This window comes from Chiloscyllium plagiosum, chromosome 27 (genome assembly GCF_004010195.1).
Source record: "Chiloscyllium plagiosum isolate BGI_BamShark_2017 chromosome 27, ASM401019v2, whole genome shotgun sequence".
Taxonomy (NCBI): Eukaryota; Metazoa; Chordata; class Chondrichthyes; order Orectolobiformes; family Hemiscylliidae; genus Chiloscyllium; species Chiloscyllium plagiosum.
The window spans coordinates 32,652,256-32,675,987 of NC_057736.1; the positions used below are offsets into that span (position 1 = coordinate 32,652,256).

General features: G+C 38.9%; 1 protein-coding gene across 2 annotated transcripts in view; it reads right to left on the reverse strand.

Annotated features, from left to right (window-relative positions):
• csmd2 (CUB and Sushi multiple domains 2) overlaps window positions 1–23,732 on the reverse strand; it is a 1,704,811-nt gene that overhangs the window by 97,883 nt on the left and 1,583,196 nt on the right. For both annotated transcript variants that reach the window (XM_043717868.1, XM_043717867.1), the window contains 7 exons: window positions 17,843–18,031; window positions 15,409–15,594; window positions 12,507–12,701; window positions 7,000–7,173; window positions 6,257–6,430; window positions 3,080–3,253; window positions 2,799–2,987 (listed from right to left, as the gene is read on the reverse strand). In XM_043717868.1, the coding sequence (XP_043573803.1) occupies window positions 2,799–2,987; window positions 3,080–3,253; window positions 6,257–6,430; window positions 7,000–7,173; window positions 12,507–12,701; window positions 15,409–15,594; window positions 17,843–18,031 (1,281 nt within the window). The remainder of the gene's footprint in view (window positions 1–2,798; window positions 2,988–3,079; window positions 3,254–6,256; window positions 6,431–6,999; window positions 7,174–12,506; window positions 12,702–15,408; window positions 15,595–17,842; window positions 18,032–23,732) is intronic.

Genomic DNA, 23,732 nt, shown 5'->3' on the forward strand with positions numbered 1-23,732 from the left:
AAATATCTCAGAGTTCAAAAGACTTCTGTAAACAGCAAGAGAAAATCGTGACCCATTGATTATTGTGATGTAAATTTTCAACTCTACAAGATCATAAGAAATAGAAACAGGAGAAGGCTATTCAGCCCCTTTAACCTGCTCCATCATTGATTAGGATCATGTTTGATACAATATTCCTGTAGTCCAGTCCACTTTCCTGCAATTTACCCATAAACCTTTATTGCATAATGATCAAGAATCTCTCTATCAGCCTTAAATATACACAAGGACTCTATCCCCACTGCCCTCTGTGGCAAAGAGTTCCAAAGATTCAGAACTCTCCGAGAGAAGAGATTCCTCCTCACCTCAGTCTTAAATCGGTGTTCCTTTGTCATGAAACTATGCCCTCTGGTCCCAGACTCTTCCATGAGGGGAAACATGTTCTCAGCCCCTTAATGATCCTATATGTTTCAATGAGATCACCTCTCATTCTTCTAAACTTAAGTAAGCACAGTCTCAACCTGTTTAGCCTTTGTTCACAAGACAAAACCTCTGTCACAGCTTCCTTGTGAACCTTCTCTGAACTGCCACCAAGGAAATAATATCCTTCCTTAAGTAAAAGGGACCATAACATCTCCAAGAACTCAAGATGTGGTCTCACCAGCACCTGTACAGTAAGGCTTCCCTACTCCAATACTCCAACCCCCTTGAAATAGGGGGCGGTATTCAATTTGCCTTTCTGATGACTTGCTGCACCAGTGTACTAGTTTTCTGTGTCTAGGTGTGTTGCATATTTTGGCAATTTTTCTTCATTTAAATCATATTCTGTTCTTTTATTCTCACTTCCAAAATAAACAACTCCACATTTTCCCACATTATGTTCCAATTGCCAACGTTTTGCTCACTCACTATCAATATCTCTCTGCAAACTGTTTGTATCTCTCTCACAACCTGACTTTCCCACTATTTTTGTGTCAAATGCAAATTTGGCTCGAGTACATACACTTCTTTCCTCCAAGCCATTAATATATATTGTAAACAGATGCTGTCCCAGCACTGATCCCTGAGGAACCCCACTGGTCAGGGTCGCCAACCTGAAAAAGAACTCCTTGTTCCCACTCATTGTTTCTTGCCCACTAGCCAATTGTATATCCACATCAATATGTTACCTCCAACACCATGGGCTCTTCTGACTTAACCTTTTGTGAGGCACCTTGTTGAATACCTTCTGAAAGTCCAAATACAACATATCTATTGCATCCCCTCTAACCTCTCTGATTGGCACTTTAGTGAAAAGCTCTCATAAATCAGTCAGACACAATTTCCTTTTCAGGAAGCCAGGCTGACTCTACTTGTTTAGATTATGATTTTCCAAATGTGCTGCTATTACTACCTTAATAATTGATTTCAAAACTTTTCCAACAATAGATGTTGAGCTAATCAGTCTATAGTTACCCAGGAGGTTACCAGTCTGGCATTGCTTATATTATATAGAGCGATGTTCATCAAAGGGCAGTCTTGCTCCAGTTACTGGTCTTATTTTGGCCTGAAAGTTGCAGTGGACTAGACTTGTGCCATGACTGGCTTTAAACAAAGACAGGGTTTGTGCTATGAACAGATAATTTCCAAGATCAAGTTGTGGAATTTAATTCAAAAGTTTTATTGTGCCACATGACTCTATGAAGTCTGTGGGTAAACATAAAGCTAAACAAAATAAACTATCCAACCCATCTGTATTATACTGCATGGTCAGCAATCATCATAAAATCTATGGGATACAGGGGTTACTACACGTATGTGACATAATACTCCAACTGCAAGTCATTGCAAATGAATCACAGGGGACTGAATAATTCCAGAGGCTGTTCCCATCACAGTTTGCACCCAAGCACTCCAGATTAGCTTTTGTGGCATTTGAATGACAACCAGAGCATGCCCAGCACACCAAAAATATTGAAGGACCTTCAGATTGGCTGTCAGGGGTCTGAAACATCCTAAAATAAAACAAAGGACTGCTGATGCTGGAGATCTGAAACAAAAACAGAAATTGCAGGTGAAACCCAGCAGTCCGGCAGCAACTGTGGGAAGAAAATGGAGTTCATGTTTTGAGTCAAGTGACTCTTCATCAGGTTCTGATGAAGGTTTGCCAGCAATTTCTGTCACTGTTCCTGAAACAGCCTTCTTGTCAACATAGTAACCATGACACAACTTCATTCTCTTCCACTCATCACTATACTGGCCAGGATTCAAGCTCCATTCCTCAAAAAGGGTACACTTTTTAAACAATTTTTTTTTAGTGAAGAGATAGAAAATTGCGACATAAACTAACTACCATACAGGAATTTCTTCAACAATTTTTTTTTTCAAAGGAAATCACAGGCAAGTTTTTTTTGGGTTAATTGCAGCTTTTCTTTACAGAATTTTATGAGTTCCTTCACTCATGAAGTAACACTGTATTCAATACTTTTTTGTTCTCGTGGATGACCAGCGCATTGATACTACCTTTGAATTTTATAAGTTGAAAAAGTGCACATGACATTGTCTCCCCTTTTCCTTAGCTGACCAAGATTTGTACTGGATCAAAGTTCTCCAAATGACTCGGTTATATATATTTTTGACTGTGGTGGTTTGTGATTGCAAACAAAAAAAAACATGGAAAATGCAAAGTATTGATGATTATTTGATATTTGAAATATATTGAAATAACTTACCAATTTCTGTTAGAAAAGATTTTGTGTCTGGCATTGATAACTTGATTAAAAATTTGATAATAAATAGACTCTTCATTTCTGAATGTTTATTGCACTGTAATCACTTACACAAACACTTTGGGAGAGATCGATCCCAGGAACCATCTCCTTGACACGTCAAAACATCTGATCCCAACAGGTAGTATCTGGGATTACATTCATATGACACGGTACTACCGTAACTGAATCTTTGTGCGACGTTTATTTGCACCCGACGAATACCATTTTCAATATGTGCGGGATCTGAACAATTGACCACTGTGGGAAATTAAGAAAATGTGAAGGTCCTTTCTACCCTGTTTGACATCACTGAAGAAGTGTTAAAACTGCACAAAAGTCATACTTCATACCTTGACAAGTCGGAAGTGAGTTGCTCCATTGTCCATTAGATTGACATTGGGAACTAACAGTCCCATGAAGTGTATATCCTGGGTTACAGGTGAACCGAACAATGTCATTCAGGTTAAACTGTGTTCCATGTGTTACGCCGTTACCTGGATTACCAGGGTGTCCACATGTAATAGCTGTGAGAAAAAAACAAAACAACAATTATTTGGTAATATATAATCGATCAGTAATATACTCCAGTGAAGCTCTAAGATTCTGAATACCCTTTCTCCATGGATAAATTCAAAACATTTTATAATTCTTTGTCTGAAATTAAAATCAGGTAAGTACACAGATATAAGAGGTGGGCACCAATATACACAACAGAAAATCTAACTGAAGAATATTGAATATCTAAGAGTGTCACTGACTTTCTTGAAATATATATCACACGGCAAAATTTCTTGATGGGAACATGCTCTTGGAAAATCATAGATTCATAGTGTCAAACCCATATAAACTTGCTGTATTTAAAACTAAGATGTGGCACAAATTAATACTCAATGATAATTGTTGTACAAGTTATACAATTTTCAGAAAATATGTCAAGTGTTAAATAGAGGTGAATGAAAGATCCATCTCTAACCAAAATAATAATGAACACCCATGGCCACTGAAGCTATTACCTCGGATGCCAGGGAATAGTTTACTTGTTGCTGTTGTGAGGTAATTTAAGGAGCTGTATTCCCATGTGGGGCTACAATTAGCTGGAATACTTTTGGGGAATTTGGGAACAGTCATTTTTTTTTGTCTGTGCGGAATTAATTCGGAAACCCTTCTGCTTGAAATTGAGTGCACAAAGCCATACTCAAAGCACACAGTTCCCTATATAAACAAACTCAGTACATGATTCATATAAACTCAACAAGAGTTAACATTAGAACAACAGATTGGTTCACATTGACTGGAAGTGAAATGTCACCACTTCTTCAGTATAACTGTGCAGTACCAACTATTAGTCAATTAGTTGTTCATTCCCAGTGCATTGAATTTGACTGGTAACAGTAAGTTGGTTCTATACTTGCACAATGCAGAACGATTCATAACTCAAAAGCTCTACTAGTGTGAGTTATGACTGTCTTTAGCAAGAATGAAAGAACTCTTAAAAACTCACCAGCACCAGTGAGACACTTTCTATTTATTGCAAAGGATTGAGCTATTGTTTAAAATGAGCACGGCTGTTAACCAAATGTTAGAACCAAATGTGCATGTGAACTTGTCAACTGCGAAAAGATTATTCAATTTATGTGTGTTGCTTTCTGCTTTTCCATGTTATAAATTAGCATGCCATTGGACATCAATGTAAAATCCATCCTAAAGAATCAAGGCAGTTAAAACCCATCAAGCCCCTAACATACTACAGCGCTATTTACTGTCTACAAACTGCACTGCATCAACTCATGAAGGCTCCTTCAACAGCAACTTCCAAATCTGTGACATTTATTATTTAGAAGCACAAGAGTAGAAGATGCATGGGCACACCACCATTTGTAAGTTCCCCTCCAAGCCACATACCTTCTCAACTTAGAGCTATATCACTGTCCCCTCACTACCACTGAGTTAAAATCCTGGAACTGCCTTAAAGCAGCAGTATGGGCACATCTAGCCCCCATGGATTGCAACAGCTCAAGAAGGCAGCTCATCACAGCCTTCTCAAAGGTAATTAGGGATAGGCAGTAAATCATGGTCCAGTCAGTAATGGTGACAACCCTAAAAGAATATTTAAAACAAAAAATGACATGGAACCTGTATTAAAACACTGGTGGAGGATGAGAAGCCAGACACCTGAATGGATGCCTTTATTCCACAATTACAGATATTGACATCTCTGATTATGCCAATGATCCTTTTGCCATTGCCTCACATTCATGTGGGAATACATCATGCTAATAATTACTCTGGTCTGGATATTCCAGTCTACCCATACTTTTGACCTCTGTACCCTCAAAGATACATATTGAAAGTTGCAGTTGGGTTGTTATTTTAACTCTTTAGCTTGAGCTAAATTTGGCACAAGAAAATTCCATAGGTGGAGATCTTTCAGTCTCCCAGGTAAGCTAAAGGTATGTACAGACAGCCCTTGGACATCCTCAGGGACTGACTGTGGGAATTGCTCAGGATGTTTAAACTCCCAATGGGCAATTCTCTAGCTGTGTTGAATCTTGTGCAAATACCTGAACCCTGAGTTGGAGTCAAAGACTTAGGAGAAGTCCTGAGACCTGTACCATTACCAAGGAAATGTTGGATAGTTGCAACTATGTCTAAAGCCCCATGTCACTCGATAACTCATCCCTTACACCCATACCTCTGACCTTTCAAATCCTAATTCCTCTCCAAACCTCTGATGCCCCCTATCATTTTGATCCCTCCTCGTCTGATCTCATGACTCAACCCCTCAGCTATAACAAAGGGGTGTGGCTCTGCTTCCCCTCATGATCCTGCACTACAAAGCAGGAATCATTGAGTCATAAATTCACACAGTACAGAAGAGGCTCTTTGGCCCATCAGGTCTATACCACCAAAAGAAAACTACGTGAAATCTTTATTAGTTCCACTTTCCAGCCTTGGCCTATTTCAGGTACACTATGCATTTCTAAAAAGATCAGTTTCAGAAAATACCAGCCAGAAATGTGCAGCTGGATATGGTACATGGTGTAAATGAGAATAGCACGAGCAGTAGTGCAACAATGAGTGCCCTGCAAGAAGATTCACCCTGGATTGTCTGGTACCCCCAATCAGTGGTCCTAATCCTACTTCCTAGGCAACATACCTTTCTGGGAATTAACTCTTTGCAAATTGAATGTAACTTATAATGGTGCAATAGCAACAATTTACTGAATGCAAAGCATAGCATTGCTCCAGTATCCTGATCCCTCAACACCTTTCTTCTGCAAGCCCCTATCAAACTGTCTTTATTTGTATTATTACGATTGACTCAACATCAATAATCAAGCTCTGCATAGCTTATGCAAAAGAAAAGTCTCAGTTACCCAAGTGAGCTAAGTAATTGAATGCAGGAAAGTAAGACAGTTTTGAAGATACATTGGCGCATTGTAAAGAAAGAGAAACAAAACAGCTTCACCTGAGGCACTTGGCTTCCCTTCATTGATTATTAAATTACATTCCGAAGCAATACTTACGCACACATACAGGTGATCTGCCTGACCACTGATGGTCCTGCTGACAAATTCGGACTGAAGTTCCAATCAAGCGAAAACCTGGGCTGCACTGGTACACCACTGTCCCACGATAATTGAAATTTTCTCCAATTATTTGACCATTGACAATGGGCTTAGGCATCCCACAGTGACCAGCTGAAGCAAAGAAAATGCTGCAATCAGTAACATTTATGACTTGATCGATTCCAACTCCAGGACAGAATACAAAAACGACAATATAATAAGCAGCCTTTAAGTTATTTATATGGAGAGACTTTGTGTTGGGCACACTGATGGGTTTTAGTATTTTCAAGTCTAATGTGATAACTCAGGAAGGCTAATTTGGGCACTTGTCTATAAAATTAAAACAGCTGGTTTCGTGGGCAGCTGGTTTAAAAAGGATTAATCCCAAATACTGTATCTGAATGATCACATTGCATGAATACAATGACAAATCAGAAAGGAAACTTTCAAAACTACAGACGGGAACCTTCTCAACTTGATCTTCTTGAAATTCATTACCAGTACATCTTTGTTTAATGTTCACACTTAATTGCAAACTTTCAGAAACAATGAATAAGCAATGATTCACTGGTATTTCTTGAAAATTCTCTGCGACTAAAATTGTTACAAGTAAAGACAAGCAAAATAAAATAAGCAAAACTTCACAGTTGACAAGGCAAAGAGGTTTCTACACTGGTATGTTAATACAATCAAATACAAACCAAGGCATTTCACTTCCATTCCGCTCCACAGCCCGTTGGCCTGACATTCCCGTACCCGGGATCCTACCATTGTGTATCCGGTATTGCAGGAAAAGATGGCAGTCGCTCCATATACTGTTAGTGTTCCAATTTTATTGCCATTTGGAGGAAATGGCAGTTCACCACATGAGATGACTGAAGAATTACAAAAAAAGAATGACCAATTAATTTTAACAATTCAGCCTTTTTGAAAGACTTGCTTTCCGACAACCACTTTCTGGTCAGTTAGAATTTAGACCCAGTCATGTTTAAAGGTTTGCAAATCAAACATTGCTTAGAATTTCTGTTCGTCCAGATGAAAGTTTCCCAAAAAGAACGCTGCTTTAAGTCTAGAACTTTTCAGAGGAGAGAGGCAGAAACAAGGTTTATGGATCAGTAAACCTGTTGATATCTCACAACATGCTCTTTGCCTCCTGAGTGCGAGAACACTTTCTTTGCTTTATCCAATTATTATCATTCTGTTAGGGAATTGGCTGTCAGAGCTATTAAAAGATGACTAACACAAAACCTGGCTTCCATTGAGAGAATCTGTCGGAGTGGACCTATCCATTATTGTGTTCTGAAGTGCTGTGCACTTGCCTTGTTCGGTTGAATACTGAAACAAACAAGATTCTTGAATAGCCAGAAGCAGACAAGTTATCAGAGAGTCTCGGACTGGAGTTATAATCTCAGGTTTTTAAGAGGTCCCCAGTTAGGACAGGTATAAGGAGGAATCACTTCTCTCAGAGGGTAGTGCATCTGTGGAATTCTTTACCGCAGAGGGCTATAAAGGTTGGATGATGAAGTGTATTCAAGGATGCAATTGAAAATCTGTCTATCTGTGAGGAAATCAAGGCAGACGATAAGGCAGGAAAGTAGAGTTAAAGTCATTAGGTCAGCCATTAGCTCACTGAATGGCACAGCAGACTCAATGGACCGAATGGCCCATTTCTGCTCCTAAGTGCTATGATCTCATAAAATTTTCCACTAATAATTAACTTTACTTCAAAATTCCATTGTAAGACATGCTTCCTTGGAGGCCCTTCAGTTCCCAAAAAGCCCCTGTTTTACCTGCTATCTGCATTGTTAATGTGTTGCTCTATGCAAGACATTTTCAATTAATACAGATTTTGTCATGTCGCTGCAGTTGTTCTTGTGTTTCCAACATAAATATGAAGACAAGGAAATAATAGTAACTGTTTCAATAATGAACACAGTGGCTGAAAATTGAGAGGAAGGGAATGAATGGCTTTCCCTTTGGAAGGGAAATCAGCTGGAAGCTGACTCACCTACAGGAAGCCCACTTCACAGTCATAACAAGTTGCTGGGAAGGGCAAGTGCGATCTTTAGTAGGGAGGCTCTTATATTGAAAAGCACACCCTTGAAGATGGCTTCTCCCCTTTCTCTTACCATTTCATAAACTTGATCCAAAATGATCCAAATAATAAAAAGTGTTTAAAGACAGACTACGTTGAATGAAGAAACTCGGAAAGTTACCACAGCTAAGAGAAAGCCCCAGCATTGGGAAGATTTGAGAGATCAGCAGAGGCTAAGAAGAAAATAAGATGAGCTAACTTCGAAAAGATGAAATTATGAATGAAAGAAGCTTCTACAGTTATCAAAAAGGAAGGGATCAGCAAAAATAAACACAGGTCCCTAAAACATGAGAGTAGGTAAATTATAACAATGAATAAGAAATTGACATAGGGAAACAAAATATTTTCTGTTGACTTCATGATACAAAACACCAGAAGTAGTTTGGAAACAGAGGACGAATGAGAATGAGGAACTAAAATAAATTAGTATGAGTAAGGAAATAGCATTTGAGAATCGTTTGTGTCTATAGGCTGCCCATTGTCCTGCATGATGGCCTGAACCCTAGGATTTTACAACATGTAGCTAAAGTGATGATCGAAACAAAATAGACCCTATGGTTTGGAAGGAAACAAATATAACCCCATATACTGTTTTATACCAAGTTAGTAGGGAAAGTAAACAGTCAAGCAACACAAGGAGACTGCAAAAGGATGTAAAGAGGTTACATGTGTGGAGAAGAGACAGCAGATGGAATATGGAATACAATACAAATTTGAAGTTATTTATTTAGTACAAAAATAGAAAAGCAACATGGTTTAACTGGTGAGAAATCCTGATAGTTAGAAAAGCAAACGATATGGTAGGCCTTTTGACAGAAGCATTAGACTATCAGAGTAAAGAAGCAGGCAGGAATGTGTAGAGCATCTATGGTCTAAATAACTGAATACAATGCTTCAACAAATTGAGTAATTGCAGTTTGGTGTGCAGAAAGGACAATGTCAGAGGAACACAGAGATTCCTTGGGGTTATAGGACATGTTGAGGTTAAGTTGAAAGTGTTTATAAGGATAAGAGCTTTTACACTGAGGCACTGCCAGTTGATCTACTCTGCCAGATTGCTGCCAGGATGTTGAATGGGTGGGTGATTTAATTTGAATACTTGCTTAAGAGATGCTTAAATGGTCATGACCCTAATGGCATTTTGCAAACTTAAGGGCAAAAAGACATCCAAATCAGGTAAATGACAGCTCTGACACATACAGGGTGAATTGTTTCAATAATAACAAACTGAGTTAGTAGATTTTCTCCTCATGCTGTTTAACACATCCTTTAGCTTGATAATTGTGAGTGAATTAACAAATCCATAAAAATGGAACAGAAAATTTCAAAACAAGATACAATCTTGCATTATCGTGCATTTATTGGAGTCATCTACACACTCATAATTTCAGCCCGACGATAACCTTTCATTCTGATATGGAATGGAGAAGTGGATAATAAATGGATATGCAAGAGTGAATTGCACAACTACGAAGAGTTAGAACTAATTTTAATATCCTGTTTTTATCTTTGTGGATTTATTTCCAATGCATTTGAAGGGGTATACTGATGACATGAAGATGAAACTAGATGAGAAAATTGTCTGAATCTGGCCTTGCAAAAGTCAAAATCAATAGAAGTCTGGTCAATAAGCTAAGGTACTCCATCTGTAAATAATTTCCTTTGAATCAGTTTGACATTTCAAAGTAAACGAATCATATTCATCTGTTGTTAAAGTAAAACAGCATTTGTCAGCTTTGCTATCTCGATTTACTGAGATTTTCAATCATGATTGAACAAAAAGCTACAGAAGCTACAAATCCAAAATAACCTTTTTCCCCATCCTCACTGATGTAACCCAGAGTTCATTCCCTCCATTGACCCACCAATATCCAATTTTTACCAGTTTCCTGGGATTGTCTCCAGTCTCTGAATCTGGCTGGTTCCCAGCTGGTAAAGAAACAAAACAAAGATGCAAATGAAACCCTGGCACTAAATTTGACAGGACCTCTGTCCTCTTTGAATTTCCTGAATTCTAGCCTGCAGACACCTACCCCCATTTTCCTGCATTCCCTGCTTCCTTGCAAATATTAAGGCCATTGTCCTCGCCCTATTCAGCCTATTAGTTGCAGGGTAGTGAAGAAGGCATTTGGTACACTTACTTTTATTGGTCAATGCATTGGGTAGAGGAGTCAGGAGATCATGTGGGACAGGACATTAGTTAGGCAAATTTTGGAATAGTGCATTCAATTTTGGTCATCCTGATTTAGGAAAGGTGTTGTGAAACTGGAAAGATGTAAAACTTGAAAAAGTTCAGACTAGATATATAAGGATATTGCCAGGATTTGAGCTATAGGAAAAGGCTGATTAGGTTGGGACTATTTTCCCTGGAGCATCGAAGGCTGAGGGGTGACCTTATGGATGGTTATAAAACCTCCAGGGTACGGGAGTCCAAAACTAGAGGGCATAGGATTAGGGTGAGAGGGAAAAGATATAAAAGGGACTCAACGGACAACTTTTATTGCCAAGGGTAGTAAGTGCATGGAATGAGCTGCCAGAGGAAGTAATGGAGGTTGGTACAGTTATAACATTTAAAAGGCATCTGGATGGGTATATGAATAGGAAGGGTTTAGAGGGATATGGGCCAGGTGCTGGCAAATAGGACTAGATTAATTCAGGATTTCTAGTCGGCATGGATGAGTTGAACTGAAGGATTTGTTTCCATGCTGTGTAGCTCTATGACTCTTGTCTGTGGAGGCAATCAACACACACATACAGGAAGGCAAGTGAGCAATGAAATTTGGCTATCTTTTCCCTTCATTGAACTTTTCAACTGATCTACAGCCTGATATATCCTTTGATAAACGTTTTCATGATCCAGTATTCCACCAATTATCACACTGTCTGCAAACCTACTAGGCAGTCCACCTATATTTTCATCTAGATCATTTCTGTATATAAATTAAAAGCACAGAGGTCCCAGCATAGATCTTTGCAGAATACCAATTTTCACATGCCTCCAGTCAGAAAAATATATTCCACAACTAGCCTCTGCCTTTTATGACAAGTCAATCTTGTTTCCAACTTGCCAACTCACCATGGATCCCATATGACTGAATCTTCTGGAACAAGCTACCATAAGGGACCTTGTCAAATACTTTAGTAGAGTCCAGGGAGACAGCATCTACTACCTTACCCTCATCAATCATCTTTGTTAGTTCTACAGAAAGCTCAATCAAATTTGTCAGACAAGATCTCACTGCATAAAACCACGCTGACTATGAGTAATATGTCCATTCTTCCCTAAATGTGAATAAATCCTGCCACCAAGAATCTTCTCCAATAATTTCCCCTCTACTAATGTAAGAATTCATGGCCTATAATTTCCTAGATTATACCTGTTGCTCTTCTTAAACAGAAGAACAACATCGGCTATTCGCCAGCCTTCTGAGACCTTGCCTGTGGCTAAAGTGAATACAAAGATCTCTGTGAAAGTTCCAGCAATCTCCTCCCTTGCCGCCTTCAGTATCCGAGGATAGACCCCATCAGGTCTTAGTGACTTGTCTACCATTTGTTTTTAAGAAACTCAACAGCTCCTCCTTCTTAATATCGGCATGACCCAGAATGCTAACATATCCCTCCCTCGTCTCACTATTACTCATGTCTCTCCCCTGATGAATACAGATGCAAAGTACTCATCAAGAATCTCATCCACTTCCTCTGGCTATATGCATAAATTGCCTCTTTTGTCCTTGAGTAAACCTACCCTTTCCCTAGCTACCTTCTTGCTCTAATGTACATATAAAATTCCTTCAGATTCTCATTAATGCTACTTGCCAAGAACATTTTAGGGCCCCTTCTAGCCTCCTGATTTCTTGTTTAAGTTGTTCTCTGCTTTATACGCCTTAAGGGCTTTTTTTGATTTCAATATTTAGCACTGATATGCCTAAAACAATTAATGGTTCAGTCATAAATATCAACAAAGAAACAATTTCAATTGTGTTCTGCCTGTAAACAGACCCATGAGCAACTGAGAGGAAACAGCTCTCCTTCTGGCAAGAATATTTGATAATCAGCTCATGTCTAATATTTTACAATATTAACCTGTGTGTAAGTACAGGATGACATACTTACTTTTACAGCTGGGCTTCGGCTCTCCTCCACTCCAAGTACCATTAGCCTGACAATTGATGACCCTATGTCCTTCCAGGTAATACCCTGGATCACAAATGATAATGACTTGAGCTCCATATTGATTTGGGTTTCCATATAATAGCTTCCAGTCCCCATGCTCTACACGGACACTATTAACATCAGGACATGTCACAGCTGTAAGGACAGGTAATAAACAATGATCAATAGCAGTTTATTACATCATTGCCTACTGAGTTGAAATTTTCTGATCAGTTATCATTTTGACCAATCACGGATAAGAACTAACCTTCTCTTACTCATTTCAAGAGTTATTGACAAGACTCTGAAATGATTTGTAATAAATTAGGGTGATCTTGCAATCTATTGATTTTACTTGTATTTTCTTTTAATTCGACCTATGCTGCCCACACATAAATACACACCACATGTGCTTGCATGAACGATTCCCCTTAGCTTTCATCAATGTGGGAACCATGTTACCTCAGTTCCTAAGGAGAAGGAATAGCAACATATATCTCTTACAATTATAACCATTGACTATGTTTTGGAGGGATTGTGAAATTGTGGTGTGGAACGTGGGAATTGCAAATAAGAATGCTGAATTCTGTTATCATCAACCCATGTGGAAGCAGAAGAGCAGACAGAGTTCTTTTGATGCCTGCTTCCCCTGACCTAGGTGCTGAGTGCTGACACTTTTTATTTTGATAAAATTGTTGGCTGTGGAGTTTTCTGACTTAAAAATATTGACTATAATCCATTGCCTATGAAACACTTTGGGGCGTTACAGGACATGAAAAGCACATACAGAATTAGAAGCGTGTTCATTCTTTCTGTCATGATTTTGCCTGAAAAATATCAGACAAACTCTTAACAAGACATTCTTAAACTAGCCCACTTAACAAATGATAGTTTGCTCACAAACTATGAATCAATAAAAAAAAATACTTAAAATTCCTTAAAACATTAATTCTGAACTCATGGCAGCAATGCAGAAATGTTTTTCATTTATTCAACAATTATTTTCTTGGGTTTGTCAATGCTCTCAGTAAAAGCAGCTCTATGTTTACCAATTCAAAATGTGTTGATTCACAATAAATTCACTTTTGCGACCTATGAAGGACAGACTCTATTATTTCAAGATAGACTAGCAGCCTAACTGAGTGGGAGTGGATCCTGCATTTGTTAAAATGTGTGGCAAGAAATGTTGATATATAAGAGGTGACTTCTGGAATAAGTGTGTATTGAAAAAACTGCTGTCCTCACAATTAAATGAAGAACAAAACCAAAGGGAGATTTGATAAATATATCTAAAATTATGTCTGGGGAGTGTAGCTGGGGATAAACCGTTTCAACTCATAGTAACAAAAGGATAGAAATTTAAAATAATGGCAAAAGCCCAGGGGAAAAAGAAATGAAAATAATCATTATTTTCTACATTAAACGTTCTTGAGAATGGAATGCACTGCTGAAAAAGGTGGTAGAAGTAGATTCAGTAGTAGCTTTCATTCTAAATATGTCCTTATAAAAGAAAGAAATTGCAGGATTACAGACAAAGATCAGGCCAGTGAGAATAATTGGATAGCTCTTTCAAAGACCTGACGGATACAGAATGGATTGAAATGTGCCCATCTGTGCTGAATAATTCTGAGTCTTTCTTTTCCATTGAGGAAGTAAAATGGTAATGAAAGGTTACAAATTTCAGAGAACCACAAAAAAAATTAAATGCAAGGTTAAGGAAAAAAATCTTTAAATAGATTAGCTGTAATGTGAAATTTTCAGCTATAAAACCTTTGTTGAAGCATAACCCATACATTATTTTAATCAAAAATCAGATAGTTGGGTTAGAAAAGTGCTCACAAAGAGAATGGGGAATGAGCAGGAAAGCACAGAAACAGGAGTAGCTGATTCTGCCTCTTCAGTGTGTTCCATTATTTAAATGGATTGTGCCTAATCTGTATTACACCTTCATCTATTTGCCATAGTATCCCTAATACACTGACCTAACAAAACCTTTCTGATCTCAGTTTTGAAGTGTTGAATACTTCGATTCTTAACAGATATTATTTGGGGTGGGGCAGAGGCAGGGGCAGGATGGAAATGTGGGAGTGCAGATAGATTCAGACAGTTTCAGATATCTAGTGCTTTCTGCACAAAGAAGTGATTTCTCTAATCTGAGGTGCTTGGTTCAGATCTCAGCAGAGCCAAAATCCCTCTTAGCCTTGTTGATTTTTAAAATCATCTTAAACATGTCAATGAGAATACCTGTTAACCTTCAGTAGAAGGAAATCTATTGGAATTTCTTCATGGGAATTTCTTCATTATTTATTACTCTTAAGCCTGGTCTCATTTTATTGAAATCGCATTCTCTCTCTTTGAGGCCAATATAGCATTTCCACTCAAAATGAATTTTGGATGCAAAATGGGTCTTACCATGAAATGCATGTAAATGTTGCATTACATGCAAGCTTTTGAATTCTAGCAACCTTGAAATAAAAGCCAACATTAAAGGAACAGTTTTAATTGCAATTTTTTTTTGTGGCTGACCACTGCCTTTTCATGATTCTGCACTTGGAACCTTACACTCCTGTGTTTCCACAGTTCCCAATTTTACAGTGTTTAGAAACGTTCAGATATCTACCTTAGGTCCACAGGTCTAAAAGGCAGAATATTATGAAAGCCTCATCTGACCAACACCATAGGAGTAACCAGAGAGAAACAGAGACATAGAGACAAGCAACCCATGGGACAGTATCACCATCTGTTGAAAGTCTAACCAGTTGGACCACTGGGAACCTCTAGAAGCAGGTCAATCTGTATTCCTTCACTCATGTAATGATTTCTTTTCAGAGCCATGAAACAAAACTCCTAATGGCACACTTACGCACACACAGTGGAGGGTAATCATTGTTGCTCCATTTTTCATTTTCCTGGCAGACAGCAGTTGATAGTTCACCAGATTGCAACCTATATCCTTCATTACACTGATATATGGCCCTTGTTCCAAGAGTGTACTCTCTCCCAAAGACTGTCCCATTCTCTGGGGCTTTTGGAACACCACAAGAAATGGCTGAAAAAGAACAAGTGACAGCTTTGTTTGATAGATTCACCAATATAAACATTGCTGCTTTAACATGAAAGGAGACAGCAACAGTTACACTATTGTGCATCACAGCACATTGCCACACCCTGTGGTAAAATACAGCTGAGCAACTTACCATTTTTGTACAAGTTGAGGTCTAAGTTTCATTTATGGAAGTAGACATAGCAATAAGGCTATGCACTTTGAGAGAGACAAACACCTTTGTGTGATAACTCATCCACTCCAAAGTGGCACTTGAAAAAGCTTGTGGCTGTAAACAATACTTGACATGAGGGGACTAAAAAGCTCGAGGCATGGAAAGCATTAAAGTGGAAAATGCAGGAATAAATTGAACAAACAAATAAAAATAACCAAACTCCAATGCATTTCAATTCATATCTGTATGCAGCACACCACATCATGAGTAAAACAGTGACAAAAAAGCAATTTGAAGAAAAACATAGCCCTTCAATTCTCTGTTAAAATCGGACTTCAATAAAGTTTTATTTGAAACACCATAAAGCTATTTATAAATGATTGGCCTGGAGTTTTGACATCAGTTCCACTCAAGTAACTGTTTAATCTGCATGAAATCAAATCAAATATAGAGGAGGACCACAGAATCTTAAGCACAAGTGAAAACCCAAAGTTTATGCTTCAAGTCATCTATTGCATTTTATCTAGCTTGCCTGAATGCCCATTAAACTGGCTGTATCACCACTCGGCACATTTCAATCATTTGCATTAATTTTGAGAGGCTGATCACATTGTACCCATGACATTGGGTACACTAGTACTTATGAACACCTATGTTTATCACCTGACCAGCAGTCCATTATAGCAAATGATCAAATTTGCTTTACTTTTCGAATCTCTTCTGATTTGTCTCAAACACATTTATATTTAATATGTAAAGTTTTGAACGATTTGAAGGACAGAGAAAGAAGTATGTGCAACATCATAGTCTCCAACTTCACTTGGATATATTTCTATGCTTTTCCTATGACTGAATCACATTACTTGAGACTCCATTGGGCTTATTCCAGTTATAGAGTTATACTACACAGGAGTAGGCCCTTCGGTCTAATTTCTCCATCCTGATCAGATATCCCAAACTGATTTAGTCCCATTTGCCTGCATTTGGCCCATATCACTCTAAACCCTCCTTAATCACATATCCATCCAAATGCCATTTAAATGTTGTAATTGAACCAACCTCCACCACTTCCTCTGGCAGCTCATTCCATACACACACCACCCTCAGCATGAAAATGTAGCCCCTCAAGTCCCTTTGTAATTTTTCCTCTCTCACCTTAAACTTACACCTTCTAGTTTTGGACTCCTCTATCCCGGGAAAAAGATCTTGTCTATTCACCCTATCCATGTCCCTCATGATTTTATAAATCTTAAGGTCACCCCTTAAGCCTCTGATGCTCCAGGGGAAAACGCTCCAACCTATTCAGCCTCTCCCTTTTGCACAAACTCTTCCATCTCAGTAATATCCATGTAAATCTTTTCTGAACGCTTTCAAGTTTCACAACATCTTTCCGACAGCAGGGAGACCAGAATTGAACGCAATATTCCTAAATGGCCTCACCAATGTCCTGTACAGTTCACAAATAAATTACATTTGAGTATCGCCATTTATTTGTGCAGACCAGTGGGAAATTTTATTTTTGGGCCTATCTTAAAGAGACCTCTGCGTTACTTGAACATGGCATCACTTTAGCAAGACCAGCACTCCATCCGATATGTCCAAGTCACCCCAGAACATCCATAAAGGCAACACAAAGCTGTTGTGTGTTGTGTTTTTGGTTTTGCACTGAACAGAGAAAACAGAATTCTTTGAAGGCCTCTCTGATATATTCTTCTCTGGCAGTGGATTGAAATCCCCACAAAAACTAGGATCAGATCATGATAGATTTCCTTGCTTTTATTTCCTATCTCCTTTCAACTATTGATTTCCAAAAGTCCAAAGGTATGCAGGTTAAGTGAATTGGCCATGCTCATTTGCCCAAAGTGTTCAGGGAAGTATAGGTTAGGTGCATTAGTCAGGGGTCAATGTAGAGTAATGGGGTAGGGGAATGGGTCAGGGTGGATTACTCTTCGGAGGGTTGGTGTTGATGTGTTGGGCCAAATGGCCTGTTTCCACACTGTAGGGATTCAATGATTCAATGAAACGTGAGGGTAGTGTTCAAGACACATGCAGAGCTCTTAAATGGGATACTTTTCTTACCTTGACAAAGAGGAGGAATAGTATTCCAGTTATACCAGCCTTGTGGGGATCGAGAGCATGTTGCAACAACCTGTCCAATCAGCCGATAACCTGGATCACAGCTGAATTGCACCTTGCTGCCAGGTAGGCCTCCAGTTTGAGTGTGAACCATGCCATGCCTTGGCGGACTTGGTGGGCTACAGTAAGGGGCTGGTGACAAAGAAAGAACATATTTGCAAACACATTCAATGACCCAGTACCAAAACCCCCAAAGGTGCCATGGTGGCATTTGTCATAGAGTCATAGAGATGTACAGCATGGAAACAGACCCTTTCAGACAGATACATTTCGTGTGTCAACTGGCATGAGAAAATAAATTTGCTAAATCACTAATCAAATCCCAATCTGTGAATCATTACGTTTTCACTAAAATAGGGATACAAATATAATCTGCAGCACCCAGATACCATCAGCAAAATGATGCTATTGCACCAAATACTTTATCATAGCAACATCATGCCATATTACTCACCATGGCAACGCTGCCCCTTTCTGAAGAAGTGCAAAGTCTGACAACTTGCTCATCAATTTTCAACCATATTCAAAAATCAATAACCAGTTACCTTTTTTTTGTGTCTGAGTGTCTTTTTTCTTTTGACGGAAATCAGCATCACTGAACTACAATAATGTAATTAAATCAAACTGAGAATTCTGAGGTAATTACATTTAATCAGTCTAAAGGTAAATCAGGTTCAAGCTTATTGCATCCAAGAAAAAGGCATCAAGTTTAAATCAAAATAGATTCTTATCCAATTAAAAATTCAGTTACTACAGTGAGAGTATATACATTCACATTTTGACATACCATTGTTTACTTAAAAACTATGTTCATCATTACAACTCATTTCAAAATGACTGAATTAATTTATGATGCGTTTTTTTATTTTTGTCAACTCCATCATTTTCACAGTAACTTATTAATGTATTAAATGTCTTAAGAGCACTTCAATTACAATTTATGTGTTTTGTGTTGCTGTTGTCTTTTGAACAAACTGTGGCTCCCATCATGCACACAGGCAAAATTTCATACATAGCAAGTGATACACGACCTGTTAATCTCCTGTAAGTACAGTTAGTTGAGGAAGACACTTTTGGACAAATTTCTAATACAGGCAATCAGGAACATCAAGCAAACATACGCAGTCACATGTATTATTCAGGCTAAGTGGTGCTGTGTATTTTTAAATACCGGAAAAATTATATTTAAGCATTTTAAGGTGATGGTGGAAGATGTTAAGTTGAACACCCTTCCAAGAGCTCAAGTGATATGTCAATCTTTCCTTCAAGCCCATTTTCAAAATTTATGTCAGTTAAAAGATTCACCACTCCCACAGCATGAGAATGATGGCAGCCCACCTTTGACCTCCCTTGAATCGCTAGATAGTTGATTGTCTGGTGCGTGATACTGATGTCAACTAAGATCCTTTTGCTACAGTTATGAAAAAGCACACCAGCATCTAACTAATGTGAATCAGGAACCATGCTGAGTTCTATGATACTCCATACCCATGTGTTCACATAAGATTGGTTACTTTATTTGCTTTTTAAACAAAGTTTGTTGCTGTTGAATGAAGTGTAATGTTTTTGCCGCCAATAAGCTGCATCGAAATCTTGTGTAGAGTTTTCCTCCCCCACATTGCTACTATATTGCTCAAACTTTCAGCTTGTTTTGAAGAACATTCTCAGGCATGAGGAAATCACTGCTGCAGGACAAACTCCACGGTGGGGGGGGGGAGGGGGGGTTGGGGTGGGGGGGTTTGGGGGTAGTCCCACTGGCAAAAGTGCCAAAAAATTATGGGACACAGATTGAAGGTGATCAATAAAATACCAAGAGACCGACAGCAGGAATTGCTTTTCATGCAAGGTCTGTTTAGAATCGGAAATGTGCTGGCTGTGAAGAAGGCAGACTTCATTGTGGCATTGAAAAATAGGATCGAATAAAAGGAATAAAATGCAGCATTATGGAAAAGGATGGGATAGAAAGATTGACGAAGGGCTGATGTCCGAAATGTCGATTCTCCTGCTCCTCGGATGCTGCCTGACCAGCTGTGCTTTTCAAACACCACACTCTCGTCTCTGATTCTCCAACATCCACACTCCTCACTTTCTCCTAGGAAGAATGAGTCAGTTGATTTGCAGAGAGTTAGTTGAGACTCAAAAGCCTAATTGGCATCTATCTATGTGCTGTGATCTTAAAGAATCTCTTTGTGTCCCTGAGAAAGCGAGGTCAGGAAGATCAATCCTAGACAAAGAATCCTGCAAAGACAGTTGAGGAAGCTGCTTACACTGCAAAGTAACTAAGTTCACAAATTTCACTGCACAATTTAATGCTTTTGAAAATGGCAATCCAGAGGAATGAATATAGCAGTGATCTCGAGCTTTCAGCTTGGAACAGGAATTTGAGAAGCAAACAAGCTTCAACATGAGCTGCAAGTTGGGATCTTTATCCACACTCCCAATGCACATTACAGACTACCCCTTTCCCGTGTCATCAACAACATTTTAAGTGCTCTCGACCCTCTCCATGTTCTGAGTTGTAGCTAATCAGATCACAAGACTGGGTCCCCATTTATTTTTCCAAGCGCATATCCCCCGTTCAAATATGGACTTGTTTACATTGGAAAATGCATTTAACAGTATCTGGTAATCATTGCCATCACAGAATCTCCCACAACATTATCCTGAGGTTTAATATTGACCAGAAACTGAGCTGGACTAGCCATATGACCAGTGGCTGTAAGAGCAGACCAGAGGCTAGGAATCCTGCAGTAACTCACCTCCTGATTCTCCACAGTCTGTGGACCACAAAGGCCCAAGGCAGGAATGTGATGGAACATTCCTCACTAGCCTGCATGAGTGCAGCTTCAACTCAAGAGGCTTGACAGCTCCAAGTCTGTTTGATTGGCATCACATCTAAAAACTTTCACTCCCTCCACCACTGACACTCAATAACAAGGAGTGTACTATTGATAAGATCGCAGTTCAGAAATTCAGCCAAGATCCTTAGGCAGCACCTCCTAAACTCATGATAATTACCATCTCGAAGGACATGTGCAGCAGATACATGGGAACTCATACCAGTTTCAAAGTTCCCCTCCAAGCCAGACACATTCCAGATTTCAAAATATATCACAATTCCTTCAGTGTCAGTGGGTCAACATCCTGGAATTCCCTCCTTAAAGCATTGTGGGCCTACCTACAGCACATGGACTGCAATAGTTCAAGAAGGGAGCTCACCAGTACTTTCTCAAGAGCAATTGGGACAGGCAATTTGTACTGACCCAGCAGCGATGCTCACATTCCATATTAAGTGGAAAAACATCCAGAAAGACACTGACTCAGTGAGCAGAAATTGCTCCATGGGTATATAATAAAGAAAAGTGAAATTGCATGCCATGCTCAACAATAAATCAGTTTCTTACTTTCGGCATTTAATCTGATGTTCCCACTGACCTGCATGTAGCCTAAAGGAGATGCAAGTTGAAGTAAGATAGTGACACCACACGGGTGTAAGTTGGCAACATGCCTTCTTGCAACAGATGACGCAATTTACCTTGCTTTTCTACAGAAAATAGCCCGTGCAAGCACTTCCCCTCAGGTGCTGCCATGTAGTCAGCTTGCAATCACTTTAGCACTTCATACAAACAACTTGCTTCTGGGAATAAAAGCAAATTACTGAGAGTGCTGGGAATCTGAGATAAAAGCAGAAAATGCACGAGGAACTCAGCAGGTTTGGCAGCAGAGTTAGTGTTTCGAGTCTGATAAGCCTCTTGAATTCTTAAGAAGTTGTAATGGACTCAAAACGCTAACCACAGACAATGCCGGACTTGCTGCGCTTCTCCAGCATTTTCTGTTTCTGCTTCAGCTCAGTTCAACCTAGTGGTCTCCCTGATATGAAGTCTTGTGCTATGGGGCTTGGAATTCTTTATCTACAGTCTGTAATCTTATTATGGACAGAAAACACGATAAAATATCCTTCCCAACTTACATCTATGTCGAAAAGACACAAAATTCTAGAAGGTGAAAAACAAAAAACAGACAGCCACACCATAATGCCCTTTTTCAATAACATTTCAAAGTCTCAATAGCTAACAAAGCAGGTCAGAAAGCAGATACAGAGAATATTGTTGAATCTGAATCATTGGATTTTCACTGCACTGGCTTGGTCATTAGTCAAAATCAGAAGTCTAAAAGATATTAATCCCATCTAAGTATTTAAATGAGAAACAAAGTGTGCATAAGCTGCTCTTTTATAAGTTAGTTGAACTGCCTGTTGGGATTGTTGTCATGATGATACCTGAAAAGACCACTGTTGTGGTAGAGTTTGATAGTTGCTACTTAATCTTCTATTCATCCAAAATGAATATCTGCTCAAATTGACTTCATCTATTCCTCTGAGTCAGTATTAAAGGATCACTACTGCATTGATGATTAAACTGACACTTTCTTCTTGCTCTTCCTCTGACACAGGTATTCAGTTTTGATGGCTTGGACCCTCACATCAATGCAGGGTAGACATCTCAGACGTTGAACATTGACTGCAAGGCAGTGTGGACCTAAACCTGACCTAAACCAGCATTATACCTGAGGCAAAACAGACATTGCTGGAGAAACTCAGCAGGTCTGGCAGCATCTGTGGGGAGAAAGCAGAGTCAATGTTTTGGGTCTAGTGATCTTCTGACACTGAAAAACAGAGAACATGCAAAAAGCTCAAAGGAACTCCAGCTGGACTTTGTTTCTATATCCTTGACGAAAAAAATTCCACCATGCCTAAGTGCTGTGTTCAGCAGTCTCTCACTCCAGTGTTGGTTTCAGAACCTTGCTGAGATTCAGCCTAACCTTACATTGTGGAAATCCCTCCCTATCCTCCTTTTGCCTTGCCACTTTACAGCTAATTTTAAAAGCCTTCTTTAAATACTTTATCTCAATGATATGTTCAGTCACTTCCCTTCCACACGTGCATAATCTATTCCTCACCCATGAAACACCACATAATATTTTCTCAATAAAAGGCAAAACCTAAATACAAGTTGCTATTTTGATAGTCTGAACACATCTATGATGTCCTGCAATTGCATGTTTCTGAAATGGCTTTTAGTGAACTCCAATACACACAAGCCTTTGATGCTATTCATATTCTGTTTTGTTGCTATTGCCTAAAGCATCAGTGAATGTCAAAAAAGTATTGCACTGTATTTAAGGAGCTTGTTATATCAGCCGTGACATTGTAATACAGAATTATTACAATTACTATTGACCAGAAGTAGCCTGTCTCAGACCCTCACCCAACAATGCTTCATACACTAATATACTGGATTAATGGCTTTGTTCTTGTGCTTATGACAGTTTTAGATTTTAGCACAGAATAATTACACTGGTATCTAAAACACAGATATCAGTGAAACAAATTCACGTGGTGAGCAACGGGTTTGGAAGAGGAAAGATATATTAATTTATTCACATCTGATTCAACTCGATGATGGAATAGTGAATGAAATTTACTGTACGGAGACATTAATAGAGAAAATGCTGGAGAAACTCTGTAGGTCTGGCAGCATTTTTGGAGAGAGAAAAAAAAACAGTTAACATTTCGATTCCAATTTGACTCTTCTTCAGAAATGCTTCTCCAGGATTTTATTTCAAATTTTCAGCATCTACAGTTTTTTTTTAATTTCACTGTACTCAGCAACTCACTTACAGGCAGTTGTGACTCATCAATGTCATCTAGGCCAATGGGAAGCGTTACGCTGTTCAGTTATAACTCAAGACAATTTTCTGATTCAGTATGTGGATGTACCTACTAGAGAAGGTGCAAAATTTGACCTACTCTTGGGAAATAAGGCAGGGCAGG